Genomic DNA, 15,261 nt, shown 5'->3' with positions numbered 1-15,261 from the left:
CTTAAAAAGATGAGAGAGGCCTGTAATTTTTGTCATAGGTACACTTCAACTATGACAGAGAAAATGAGAAAAAAAATCATTGTAGGATTTTTTATTTATTTATTTGCAAATTATGGTGGAAAATATTTGTATGAAATTCCTCCCCTTCCACTGCCAAGGAGCCTCCACTGAAAGAATATTTTTTATTTGTAACTAAAGGATCTGTTGACTAAAATAATGTATGATTGTTTAATGATTCTTCATTGAATCGTTGGCTGTATATGTGAAACAATCTGTGTGATTGTGTGATTGACATATAGAAGGCCTCCTACATTCCTCCTTCATGCTATTAGGAAACAACAGTATGTCATTGATGTTGTCCATCTGAATGGAGCGACATTTCATCAAAACATCGTGACACAAGTCAATTTACTTCTGACATGCGCATCAGGGTGCATGCACGAGATGTTTTTCAGAGCAATATACAGATCAATATTGTTTTTTTCGTATGATTTACTAACTTATCTCTCAATCAGTTTTCTCTAAACTTGATTTATGTTTAATGACGTGTTAAATGAACAAGCGAGGGATCTTTTGAATGGAGGAGACTACAATCGGATTTATTTTTTCGTCCACTGAGTCAGCGAAAATGAGGTGCGCTATTGGGTAGGGAGAGAGCGCAGAGGAGACGAACGGGGAGGTCCAGTCCTGAATGAATAATGTGTTCTCCAAGAGGCATCAGCTTGTTCCCAAGTTTGGTGAGAACGATCGATCCTTCAGCAGAATCTCATCGAAACACATACTTTAATTGAGCTGTAGTTCATTACAAGATAAAGAAGTGCATCAACCAAAGGGTACGCGCGCTGCGGTTTACCCAGAATAGGTGTCCAAGTTGTACCTCTAGATATTTGGATAGAAGCTAGTACATTATGACTTGTCGGCTTGACAGTGTTGGTGCTTATCTATAGCATAATACTGATCCGCGCGTTATCAATCAAGACCAGGTCGGCAAATATCTGAAGATCTTAAGATGATTATGAATAGCTCGGACATGTTTTGTAATTACAAAGAAGTAAGTAACTTCACCAACAACTCGTCATGTGTGAACACGACTCAGTCCTCACCCAGCTTCATCGACTTGGCGACTTTTATGCACATATTCCCGTCCATATACGGCATCCTGTGTACAATAGGAGTCATCGCCAACGGTTTGGTGATTTACGCAGTGGCGACATGCAAGAAGAAGATGGTCTCGGACATCTACGTGCTGAACTTGGCCGTCGCAGATATGCTCTTCTTGCTGGTGATGCCTTTCAACATTCACCAGCTGGTTCGGGACAGACAGTGGGTGTTCGGGAACTTCATGTGCAAAGCTGTCGTGGTGGTGGATGTTAGCAACCAGTTCACTACCGTGGGGATTGTAACGGTGCTGTGTATTGACAGGTACGTCTCCACCTCTCCAAATTCAACAGGTGTCAGTTTGAACATGACGAAGCATCAATTAGGTCTCCCTCCTCTATTACCTTTATGTATTCAGGTAGATATAACCTGGTGTAGGATATGATTATAACATAGTTAGAACCTATAGGTAATCAAGAAGGAGACATTACTGTTATGCAGCCCAAGAGCAGGGATCTAGTGAGCGGATGGTCGGAACCGGAGCATTATTACAAATTCATTTGTAGACTGCAGATTGACCGCAAGAAGTGCAAACACATATAACATTTGACCGAAATCATTTTCAAACCTACAGTACCAGACAAAAGTGTGAACACACCTACTCATTCCAGAGTTTCTTTATTTTTACTATTTTCTACATTATAGAATAATAGTGAAGACATCAAAACTATAAAATAACACATATGGAATCATGTAGTAGCCAAAGTGTTAAACAAATCAAAATATATTTTATATATTTTACCTCCTCCATGCAAAAAGAAAGGAGGATCAAAGCACTTTTCATATAATTAATTAATTTGTTAATTTGTCCTTTATTTGTGTTCAATAGAAACAAAGTTAAAAAAATGTATCACCCTTTGCCTTGATGGCAGCTTTGCACACTCTTGAAATTGTCTTAACCAACTTCACGAGGAATGCTTTCCCAGCAGACTTGAAAGAATTCCCACATATGCTGAGCACTTGTTGGCTGCTTTTCACAATTCATCTCAATTGGGTTGAGGCCGGGTGATTGTGGAGGCCAGGTCATCTGATGCAGCGCTCCATCACTCTCCTTGGTCAAATAGCCCATACACAGCCTGGCAGTGTGTTTTCGGTGTAGTAACCAAAAGAAGTGTTAAACAAATCAAAATATATTGCATTTCTTAGATTTTCTCAACCAGCTTCATGAGGTAGTCACCTGGAATGGATTTCATTCCACACGTTTGCCTTGTTAAAAGTTCATTTGTGGAATTCCTTTCCTTCTTAATGTGTTTTAGCCAATCAGTTGTGTTGTGACAAGGTTGGGGTGCTATACAGAAGATAGACCTATTTGGTAAAAGACCAAGTCCATATTTTGTCAAGAACAGCTCAGAGAAATGAGTCCATCATTACTTTAAGATTTGAAGGTCAGTCGATGTGGAACATTTCAAGAACCTTGAATGTAATATTCAAGTGCAGTCGCAAAAGCCATCAAGCATTATGTTAGGATGAAACTGGCTCTCATGAGGACCGCCACAGGAAAGGAAGACCCATAGTTACCTTCGCTGCAGACAATAAGTTGATTAGAGTTAACTGCACCTCAGATTGCAGTCCAAATAAATGCTTCACAGATTTCAAGTAACAGACACATCTTAACATGTTCAGAGGAGACTGCGTGAATCAGGCCTTTATGATCAAATTGCTGCAAAGAAAACCACTGATGGAGTTAGGATGCTTTGCTGCTGACACTGTCCGTGATTTATTTAGAATTCAAGGCACACTTTACCAGCATGGCTGCTACATGATTCTGCAGCGATACACCATCCCATCTGGTTTTGGGCTTAGTGGGACTATCATTTGGTTTCCAACAGGACAATGACCCAAAACACACATCCAGGCTGTGTATGGGCTATCTGACCAAGAAGGAGAGTGATGGAGTGCTGCGTCAGATGGCCTGGCAATCCACAATCACCTGACCTCAACACGTTTGAGATGGTTTGTCATGAGTTGGACAGCAGAGTGAAGGAAAAGCAGCCAAGAAGTGCTCAGCATATGTGGGAACTCCTTCAAGTCTGTCGGAAAAGCATTCCTCATGAAGCTGGTTGAGAGAATGCCAAGAGTGTTCAAAGCTGTCATCAAGGCAAAGGGTGGTTACATTGAAGAATCTAAAATCTAAAATACATTTTGATTTGTTTAAAACATATTTGTTTACTACATCATTCCAAATGAGTTATTTCATAGTTTTTATGTCTTCACTATTATTCTATATTCAGCGACAAAAGAAATGTCCCTATTTCAGGACCCAGTCTTTCAAAGATAATTCGTACAGTCGTTAAGACACTAACAGCTTACAGACGGTAGGCAACTAAAGTCCCAGTTATGAAAACTTAGGACACTAAAGAGGCCTTTCTACTGACTCTGAAAACACCAAAAGAAAAATGCCCAGGGTCCCTGCTCTTCTGCGTAAATGTGCCTTAGGCATGCAGCAAGGAGGCATGAGGACTGCAGATGATGATGGGCAAAAAATTGCAACGTCCGTACTGTGAGACACCTAAGACAGCGCTACAGGGAGACAGGATGGACAGCTGATTGTCCTCGTAGTGGCAGACCACATGTAACAACACCTGCACAGGATCGGTACATCCGAACATCACACCTGCAGGACAGGTACAGGATGGCAACAACAACTGAGTTACACCAGGAACACACAATCACTCCATCAGCGCTCAGACTGTCCTCAATAGGCTGAGAGAGGCTGGACTAAGGGCTTGTAGGCCTGTTGTAAGGCAGGTCCTCACCAGACATCACCGGCAACAACGTGACCTATGGGCACAAACCCACCGTCGCTGGACCAGACAGGACTGGCAAAAAGTGCTCTTCACTGACGAGTCGCGGCTTTGTCTCACCAGGGATGACGGTCAGATTTGCTTTTATCGTCGAAGGAATGAGCGTTACACCGAGGCCTGTACTCTGGAGTGGGATCGATTTGGAGGTGGAGGGTCCGTCATGATGTGGGGCGGTGTGTCACAGCATCATCAGGCTGAGCGTGTTGTCATTGCAGGCAATCTCAACGCTATGCGTTACATTGAAGACATCCTCCTCTCTCATGTGGTACCCTCCCTGCAGGCTCATCCTGACATGACCCTCCAGCATTACAATACCACCAGCCATAATGCTCATTCTGTGCGTGATTTCGTGCAAGACAGGAATGTCAGTGTTCTGCCATGGCCAGCGAAGAGCCCGGATCTCAATCCCATTGAGCACGTCTTGGACCTTTTGGATCGAGTGCTAGAGCCATTCCGCCCAGAAATGTTTGGGAACTTGCAGGTGCCTTGTTGGAAGAGCGGGGTAACATCTCACAGCAAGAACTGGCATATCTGGTTCAGTCCATGAGGAGGAGATGCACTGCAGTACTTAATGCAGCTGGTGGCCACACCAGATACTGGCAGTTACTTTAGGTTTAACCCCACCCCTCCTTTGTTCAGGGACACATTATTAAATATCTGTTAGTCTCATGTCTGTCAGAACTTGTTCAGTTTATGTCTCAGTTGCTATCTTGTTATGTTCATACAAATATTTACACATGTTAAGTTTGCTAAAAATTAACGCAGTTGACAGTGAGAGGACGTTTCTTTTTTTGTTGCTGAGTTTACAATGTAGAAAATAGAAAAAAAAACTTGAATGATTAGGTCCACTTTTTAACTTTTTACTGGTACTGTGTATACAGTGCATTCTGAAGGCATTGAGAGACCTGAAGGTATTCAGACCCCTGAAGGTATTCAGAGACCCCTGAAGGTATTCAGACCCCTGAAAGTATTCAGACCCCTGAAGGTATTCAGCAAAATTATGTAAACAAATAAGTTAAAAAATAAGTTACAAACAATAAGAAAAAAAACACACAAATTAGCACAGTTAGTTAGGAGCCCGTAAAATGTCAGCCATCCCTTCCGGTGCCATTCTATTGTCCGTAGAGTTCTGAGACAGGATTGTGTCGAGACACAGATCTGGGGTATGGTACCAAAAAATGTCTGCAGCATTAAAGGCCCCCGATAACACAGTGGCCTTCGTCATTCTTAAATGGAAGAAGTTTGGAACCATCAAGACTCTTCCTATTGCTGGCGACCAAGAACCCGATGGTCACTCTGACAGAAAGCTTCAGAGTTCCTCTGTGGAGATGGGAGAAACTTCCAGAAAGACAACCATCACTGCAGCACTCCACCAATCAGGCCTTTATGGTTTAGTGGCCAGACGGAAGCCACTCCTCAGTAAAAGGCACATGACTGCCCACTTGGAGTTTGCCAAAAATAACCTAAAGGACTCTCAGACCATGATAAACAAGATTATTTGGCCTGAATGCCAAGTGTCACGTCTGGAGAAAACCTGGCACCATCCCTATGGTAAAGCATGGTGGTGTCAGCATCATGCTGTGGGGATATTTTTCAGTGGCAGGGACTGGGAGACTAGTCAGTATCAAGGGAAAGATCAACGGAGCAAATTATAGAGAGATACTTAATGAAAACCTGCTCCAGAGTGCCCAGGACCTCAGTCTGGGGTGAAGGTTCACCTTCAAACAGGACAACGACTTTAAGCACACAGCCAAGACAACGCAGGGGTGGCTTCAGTACAAGTCTCTGAATGTCCTTGAGTTGCCCAGCCAGAGCCCGGACTTGAACCCAATCGAACATCTCTGGAGAGACCTGAAAATAGCTGTGCAGCGAGACTCCCCATCCAACCTGACAGAGCTTAAGAAAAGAATGGGAGAAACTCCCCAAATACAGGCGTGCCAAGAGTGTAGCGTCATACCCAAGTAGACTTGATGCTGTAATCACTGCCAAAGGTTCTTCAACAAAGTACTTAGGAAAGGGTCTGAATACTTGTGTGATATTTCCGTTTTTAATTTTTAATACATCCTTTGTCACTATGGGGTATTGTGTGTAGATTGATGAGTAAAAAAAACGATTTAATACATTTTAGAATAATACTGTATCGTCCAAAATGTGGAAAAAGTCAAGGGGTCTGAATACTTTCCCAATGCAATGTATATGTGTGGGTAAACTTGAGAACAGACTTTCAAAATAAGAATGAATTGAAGCTGATTTCCTGGTGTTTTTAAGGTCTCTTATTTCCATAGTAATATCTCTGTGGTCATGAAGACATCTCTACAGTAATATCTCTGTGGTCATGTAGACATCTCTACAGTAATATCTCTGTGGTCATGAAGACATCTCTACAGTAATATCTCTGTGGTTCATATGAAGACATCTCTACAGTAATATCTCTGTGGTCATGAAGACATCTCTACAGTAATATCTCTGTGGTCATGAAGACATCTCTACAGTAATATCTCTGTGGTCATGAAGACATCTCTACAGTAATATCTCTGTGGTCATGAAGACATCTCTACAGTAATATCTCCTTGGTCCATATGTAGACATCTCAACAGTAATATCTCTGTGGTCATGTAGACATCTCTACAGTAATATCTCTATGGTCATGAAGACATCTCTACAGTAATATCTCTATGGTTCATATGTAGACATCTCTACAGTAATATCTCTGTGGTCATATGTAGACATCTCTACAGTAATATATCCTTGGTAATGAAGACATCTCTATAGTAATATCTCCTTGGTCCATATGTAGACATCTCTACAGTAATATCTCTGTGGTCATGTAGACATCTCTACAGTAATATCTCTGTGGTCATATGTAGACATCTCTACAGTAATATCTCTGTGGTCATGTAGACATCTCTACAGTAATATCTCTGTGGTCATGTAGACATCTCTACTGTAATATCTCTGTGGTCAAAAGTAGACATCTCTACAGTAATATCTCTGTGGTCATATGTAGACATCTCTACAGTAATATCTCTGTGGTCATGAAGACATCTCTACAGTAATATCTCCTTGGTCCATATGTAGACATCTCTACAGTAATATCTCTGTGGTCATGTAGACATCTCTACAGTAATATCTCTATGGTCATGAAGACATCTCTACAGTAATATCTCTATGGTTCATATGTAGACATCTCTACAGTAATATCTCTGTGGTCATATGTAGACATCTCTACAGTAATATCTCCTTGGTAATGAAGAAATCTCTACAGTAATATCTCCTTGGTCCATATGTAGACATCTCTACAGTAATATCTCTGTGGTCATGTAGACATCTCTACAGTAATATCTCCGTGGTCATATGTAGACATCTCTACAGTAATATCTCTGTGGTCATGTAGACATCTCTACAGTAATATCTCTGTGGTCATGTAGACATCTCTACTGTAATATCTCTGTGGTCATATGTAGACATCTCTACAGTAATATCTCTGTGGTCATGTAGACATCTCTACAGTAATATCTCTATGGTCATGAAGACATCTCTACAGTAATATCTCTATGGTTCATATGTAGACATCTCTACAGTAATATCTCTGTGGTCATATGTAGACATCTCTACAGTAATATCTCTGTGGTCATATGTAGACATCTCTACAGTAATATCTCTGTGGTCATATGTAGACATCTCTACAGTAATATCTCTATGGTTCATATGTAGACATCTCTACAGTAATATCTCTATGGTTCATATGTAGACATCTCTACAGTAATATCTCTGTGGTCATATGTAGACATCTCTACAGTAATATCTCTGTGGTCATGAAGACATCTCTACAGTAATATCTCCTTGGTCCATATGTAGACATCTCTACAGTAATATCTATGTGGTCATGTAGACATCTCTACAGTAATATCTCTATGGTCATGAAGACATCTCTACAGTAATATCTCTATGGTTCATATGTAGACATCTCTACAGTAATATCTCTGTGGTCATATGTAGACATCTCTACAGTAATATCTCCTTGGTAATGAAGAAATCTCTACAGTAATATCTCCTTGGTCCATATGTAGACATCTCTACAGTAATATCTCTGTGGTCATGTAGACATCTCTACAGTAATATCTCCGTGGTCATATGTAGACATCTCTACAGTAATATCTCTGTGGTCATGTAGACATCTCTACAGTAATATCTCTGTGGTCATGTAGACATCTCTACTGTAATATCTCTGTGGTCATATGTAGACATCTCTACAGTAATATCTCTGTGGTCATGTAGACATCTCTACAGTAATATCTCTATGGTCATGAAGACATCTCTACAGTAATATCTCTATGGTTCATATGTAGACATCTCTACAGTAATATCTCTGTGGTCATATGTAGACATCTCTACAGTAATATCTCTGTGGTCATATGTAGACATCTCTACAGTAATATCTCTGTGGTCATATGTAGACATCTCTACAGTAATATCTCTATGGTTCATATGTAGACATCTCTACAGTAATATCTCTATGGTTCATATGTAGACATCTCTACAGTAATATCTCTGTGGTCATATGTAGACATCTCTACAGTAATATCTCTGTGGTCATGAAGACATCTCTACAGTAATATCTCCTTGGTCCATATGTAGACATCTCTACAGTAATATCTATGTGGTCATGTAGACATCTCTACAGTAATATCTCTATGGTCATGAAGACATCTCTACAGTAATATCTCTATGGTTCATATGTAGACATCTCTACAGTAATATCTCTGTGGTCATATGTAGACATCTCTACAGTAATATCTCTGTGGTCATATGTAGACATCTCTACAGTAATATCTCTGTGGTCATGTAGACATCTCTACTGTAATATCTCTGTGGTCATATGTAGACATCTCTACAGTAATATCTCTGTGGTCATATGTAGACATCTCTACAGTAATATCTCTGTGGTCATGAAGACATCTCTACAGTAATATCTCCTTGGTCCATATGTAGACATCTCTACAGTAATATCTATGTGGTCATGTAGACATCTCTACAGTAATATCTCTATGGTCATGAAGACATCTCTACAGTAATATCTCTATGGTTCATATGTAGACATCTCTACAGTAATATATCTGTGGTCATATGTAGACATCTCTACAGTAATATCTCCTTGGTAATGAAGAAATCTCTACAGTAATATCTCCTTGGTCCATATGTAGACATCTCTACAGTAATATCTCTGTGGTCATGTAGACATCTCTACAGTAATATCTCCGTGGTCATATGTAGACATCTCTACAGTAATATCTATGTGGTCATGTAGACATCTCTACAGTAATATCTCTGTGGTCATGTAGACATCTCTACTGTAATATCTCTGTGGTCATATGTAGACATCTCTACAGTAATATCTCTGTGGTCATGTAGACATCTCTACAGTAATATCTCTATGGTCATGAAGACATCTCTACAGTAATATCTCTATGGTTCATATGTAGACATCTCTACAGTAATATCTCTGTGGTCATATGTAGACATCTCTACAGTAATATCTCTGTGGTCATATGTAGACATCTCTACAGTAATATCTCTGTGGTCATATGTAGACATCTCTACAGTAATATCTCTATGGTTCATATGTAGACATCTCTACAGTAATATCTCTATGGTTCATATGTAGACATCTCTACAGTAATATCTCTGTGGTCATATGTAGACATCTCTACAGTAATATCTCTATGGTTCATATGTAGACATCTCTACAGTAATATCTCTATGGTTCATATGTAGACATCTCTACAGTAATATCTCTATGGTTCATATGTAGACATCTCTACAGTAATATCTCTGTGGTCATATGTAGACATCTCTACAGTAACATCTCCATCCCTTGGCCTGCCTTGGATGTATTCAGTATCATGAGAGATTTAACCAGTGCAGAGTAAATTGTTCCTCTTTAGTTCTTTGATGTCACATGGCTGTAGGGTTATGTTCCTTCGTTCATAGACATATGACACACGCTGGTTAAGTACAGCAGCATAGTCCAGAAGATGGACATGACACACTCTGGTTAAGTACGGCTTTGATTTGATTTAACATCAGCAGTAGAAAATGTTCTGATCGTTTATTTTATTTATTATTATATTTATATATGTATTATATATATATATTTATATAATTTATTATATTATATTATATTTATATATTTATTATATATATATATTTATATAATTTATTATATTATATTATATTTAGATATTTATTTATATATATATATATTTATATAATTTATTATATTATATTATATTTATTTATTTATTTTAGGATTCAACACCTCCCAAGTGTACCCTTTTTTCATATGTACACACACACACACACACACACACACACACACACACACACACACACACACACACACACACACACACACACACACACACACAACAAACACACACACTAACAAACAAACACACACACTAACAAACAAACACACACACACACACACACACACACCAACAAACAAACACAAACACACACACCAACAAACAAACACACACACCAACAAACAAACACACACACACACACAAACAAACACACAAACACACACACACACAAAACAACTCGGGAGAGGAGAGAGAGGATCATGATGCTGTTCATGGTTGAAGGCGTTGTCTCACTGTGTCATTGTCCAGGTCTTGTCACACTAAGCCTCAAAGATACAGTCCCCACACTGGGAGAGTACGTTTGACAAGGGCTCATAGGACTCTGGTAAAATATGGTGCACTATTTAGGGAATTAGGGTGCTATTTGGGACGAAACCGTGGTGATTTCGCGTTGTACCCTCAATCAGTACGCAGGTCATCAGTCTAACTTTATTTTACGTGTTCATGACAGCTTGTACAGTGGGGCAAAAAAAAGTATTTAGTCAGCCACCAATTGTGCAAGTTCTCCCACTTAAAAAGATGAGAGAGGCCTGTAATTTTCATCATAGGTACACTTCAACTATGACAGACAAAATGACAAAATAAATCCAGAAAATCACATTGTAGGATTTTTTATGAATTTATTTGCAAATTATGGTGGAAAATAAGTATTTTCCCACTGTGTGTGACTTTTTCAGCTCCCAGATCAATTATGTTATTATATTATAATAGTATACGGTATGCCACTTTGCAGATGTTTTCATCCAAAGAGACCTATAGTACAGTGACTGCATTCATTCATTTAGTATGTGTATGTGATCCTGGAAGGAATTGAACCCCATGACCTTGGGCATATGCCCGTGCATTCCAAATGTCACCCTATTCCCTTAATAGTACACTACTGTTGACCAGGGCATATACTGCCCTACCAAGAAAAAGAAAAAAGAAAAAAAGGCAGTATCTGCTCATAGTGTGGAATTGAGAAAAATGGCTTTTATTTACCTTGGTTTTCACAGTAACTTTATGTAGTTACTGCTAAACATGACCTCCATTTTCTCCTGAACACAACACAATAGAGGCGGGATACTTGTCCACGTGATTAAACATGTATTGATCGTAGCAAAAAACTGTTTGAAAAAATGCACTATATATAGAATAAGATAACTTTTAGAACGAAGCTCTTACTGATTCACTCATGACATTATTAGATTTATTTAATGTAACATCATGATTAGAGTCCTGATTGCTCTCGGGAAGAAGAGAAAAACAAACTGTATGAATAGGCGGTATTCAAACACAAAATCCTTCTATTCCAGGTTAACTAATTACCGTTCGCTTTTCTTGGGATGACAAGTACAATTTATTTATGGTGTTTCTCCTGTCTGTGTATTCACATGACATTCACATGCCTCAGTCTGGACTAGACTGGACTGGGTAAAAAGTGATGGTTGTTACTGAAGAAAACAAAAAAAAGGACAAACTCCTCACGGTGAAGTCTCCTGAAAGATCGGTTCGAGATATTTGTGCTATTTTGGGAGACACTGTCTCTCTGTCTCTTCGTCTCTTTCGACTTTCACGTTTCACGGAGCGGCAGACTTGTTTTCACTGATTCCAAATCTCTGTTCTGTCGTTCTACACGTTCAGACATCGCAGACACATCGTACTAAGAATGGAACATCACATTGTCACACTTGGGTTTCAATGAACACTATGGCAAATACCAACTGAAATCTCACTCAGTCTCACATTGTGCATAAACACGCACGCCAAAACACATGACCACCCATAATATGGACATCTGTCTGCACATAGACATGAACTCGAGTACATCCACAGTATCTTTTTACAACACAGTCAAATCCCTGAAATCAATCATCTGTTTTCTATAATCTGTTTCTCTTCACAACACAGTCACATGCCTGAATGCAGTAATGTTTTCCTAACCTCAGAATAAGGTTGCCTGAATGCAGTAATGTTTTCCTAACCTCAGAATAAGGTTGCCTGAATGCAGTAATGTTTTCCTAACCTCAGAATAAGGTTGCCTGAATGCAGTAATGTTTTCCTAACCTCAGAACTCAGAATAAGGTTGCCTGAATGCAGTAATGTTTTCCTAACCTCAGAATAAGGGGAAGTGTGACCTCCCGAGTGGTGCAGCGGTCTAAGGCACTGCATCGCAGTGCTATAGGTGTCACTACCAATCCAGGTTCAATCCCGGGCTGTGTCGCAGCCGGCCGTGACCGGGAGACCCATGAGGTGGCGCACAATTGTCCCAGTGTCGTCCGGGTTAGGGGAGGGTTTGGCCGGCTGTGATGTCCTTGTTCCATCACACTCTTGCGATTCCTTGTGGCGGCCGGGTACATGAACGCTGCCTTCGGGCGTACAGTGTTTCCTCTGACATATTGGTGCGGCTGACTTCCAGGTTAAGCGGACAGTGTGTCAAGAGGCAGTGTCACTGACGTGTCTCGAACATGCTAGATGGTCATAGTGTACACTCACCTGTCCTCTCCAATCAACCTCCCTATCGTCCTTTACTGTCTGCAGTAACTAGACCATACCATACGTCTGGGAGGTGCTCACAAATGTATGTTTTGTATGGCTGTAAATGTTTCCCCATAAACCACTCAAGTGTAACTTTTGCAGCATGCTTAGGGTCATTCTCCTGTCTTAAATCTCTGGAAGACTGAAACAGGTTTCATGCTGCCACCACCATGCTTCACTGTGGGGATGGTGTTCTCGGGGTGGTGAGAGGTGTTGGTTTTGCGCCAGACATAGCATATTCCTTGATGACCAAAAAGCTCAATATTAGTCTCATCTGACAAGAGTACCTTCTTCCATATATTTGGGGAGTCTCCCACGTGCCTTTTGGTGAACACCAAACGTGTTTGCTTATTTTTTTATACCCTCCTTGACTGGTCCGTGGGCAGCCCTCTCTTGGCAGGTTTATTGTGGTGCCATATTTTTTTCTATTTTTTAATAATGGATTTAATGGTGCTCCGTGAGATGTTCAAAGTTTCTGATATTTTTTTTATAACCCCAAAAATTTGTCCCTGACCTGTTTGGAGAGCTCCTTGGGCTTCATGGTGCACCTTGCTTGCTGAGATACTGAGATCATGTGACACTTAAATAAAGTCCACCTGTGTACAATCTAACTAATTGTGTGACTTCTGAAGGTAATTGGTTGCACCAGATCTTATTTAGGGGCTTCATAGCAAATGGGATGAATACACATTACACTCACCACTTTTCCATTTAAAAAATATATATTTTGAAGAAAGTATTTTTTTACATTTCACTTCACCAATTTGGACTATTTTGTGTATGTCCATTACATGAAATCCAAATAAAAATCCATTTAAATTACAGGTTGTAATGCAAGAAAATAGGGAAAACGCGAAGGGGAACGAATACTTTTGCAAGGCACTGTAGTACATTACTTTTGGTCAAAGTAGTGCACTGTGAAAGGAATGGGCTCTGGTCAAAATTAGTACACTATATAAGGAACAGGGTGCAATTAGGGCACAACACAGGTACATAACCTAACCCCTGACCTCTAACCCCTGGTCCCTAACTGATGTGTCTCTTTGTTTCTAGATACATTGCCATCGTCCACCCCACCTCAGAGAAGCGGACCATCCAGTGGACCATCATCATCAACATCCTGGTGTGGGTCGGCAGCTTCCTGCTGACCGTGCCCGTCATGATCTACGCCATGGTGGTGAGGAAGAGCGACCTGGAGATATGCATGATGTTCCTGGACGGGCCTGAGGACATGTACTGGTACACTCTCTACCAGTCCATCCTGGGCTTCATCTTCCCTCTCATCATCATCTCCACCTTCTACTCCCTCACCCTTTACCACGTCTTCAGATCCATCCGCCGAGTCAAGCGTAAACAGTCTGTCTGGGCGAAGCGCGCCACCAAGACCGTGGTGATGGTCATTGCTCTCTTCCTGGTGTGCTGGAGCCCATATCACGTGATCCAGGTGATTAACTTGAGCAACAACAGGCCAACCAACACCTTTGTCTATGTCTACAACATCACGATCTGTCTGAGTTACTCCCACAGCTGCATCAACCCTCTGATGCTGCTCATCTTCGCTCAGAACTACCGCGAACGTCTCTGTCACAGGAATGATTTGAGGAGTTCGCAGCAGAACTCCTCGAAGACCACTGTGATCAAGACAGACGGTTCCAGCGTGTCCACCGACCCAAACTACCGCTGCACAGTCATCTAATAGTACAGATATTGCCACTCATATACTGTGTGTGTGTGTGTGTGAGAATAGGTGGGCTGTCGTTTTGTCCCAATAAGACTACCAAAAGTCAGCTGTTTCCGTTCTGCTATCTTCAACAAACTTTAGGGTTCATGAATTACTTGAAGCCAAAGTAAATGAGAAACACGTATCTTTCCAGGGGACAGAAGTGGCATTATGTGTTAGTGAATGGATTTACTCATCGGACTGTAACAGCTCCACCATCACTATCATTCTTCTGATACAAATGTCAACTGATCAAAATGTCATTGTCTCAATCATTATCTTAGGACAGCCTCTCTCCCTCTCTAACTTTCTCCCCCCCCCTCTCCCCCCTCCCTTTATCCCCCTCTCTCCCTCTCTTTCTCTCCCTCCCTCTTTCCCCCTCTCGCTCCACCCTTTCTCCTCTCTCTCTCTCTCCCTCCCTCTCCCCTCTCCCCTCTCGCTCTCTCTCTCCCTCCCTTTCTCCCCCTCTCTTTCTCTCTCTCCCTCCCTCTCCCCTCTCGCTCTCTCTCTCCCTCTCTCCCTCCCTTTCTCCCCTTTCTCTCTCTTCTCTCTCTCTCTCCCCTCTCGCTCTCTCTCTCCCTCTCTCCCTCCCTTTCTCCCCTCTCTTTCTCTCCCTCCCTCTTTCCCCCTCTCG

General features: G+C 40.9%; 1 protein-coding gene across 1 annotated transcript; it reads left to right on the top strand.

Moving 5' to 3' along the window:
• Window positions 1–505: 505 nt before the first annotated feature.
• LOC123994227 (melanin-concentrating hormone receptor 2-like) lies at window positions 506–15,000 on the top strand. Its single transcript, XM_046296764.1, has 2 exons — window positions 506–1,422; window positions 13,961–15,000. Exons 1-2 carry the CDS (start codon window positions 1,010–1,012, stop codon window positions 14,601–14,603), a joined length of 1,056 nt encoding a protein of 351 aa, XP_046152720.1. The 5' UTR covers window positions 506–1,009; the 3' UTR covers window positions 14,604–15,000.
• The last annotated feature ends 261 nt before the right edge of the window (window positions 15,001–15,261 follow it).

Source organism: Oncorhynchus gorbuscha, linkage group LG13 (assembly GCF_021184085.1).
Source record: "Oncorhynchus gorbuscha isolate QuinsamMale2020 ecotype Even-year linkage group LG13, OgorEven_v1.0, whole genome shotgun sequence".
Classification (NCBI taxonomy): domain Eukaryota; kingdom Metazoa; phylum Chordata; class Actinopteri; order Salmoniformes; family Salmonidae; genus Oncorhynchus; species Oncorhynchus gorbuscha.
Note: the sequence above shows the minus strand (reverse complement) of the source record. Positions and strands in the feature narration are given on the sequence as shown.

What these genes read in the sequence shown, in the direction of transcription:
- LOC123994227 (XM_046296764.1), top strand. Translation starts at nt 1,010, where the DNA reads ATGATTATGAATAGCTCGGACATGTTTTGTAATTACAAAGAAGTAAGT. An exon ending in ACGGTGCTGTGTATTGACAG is followed by an intron (nt 1,423 to 13,960) that starts GTACGTCTCCAC and finishes CTTTGTTTCTAG; the next exon opens with ATACATTGCCATCGTCCACC.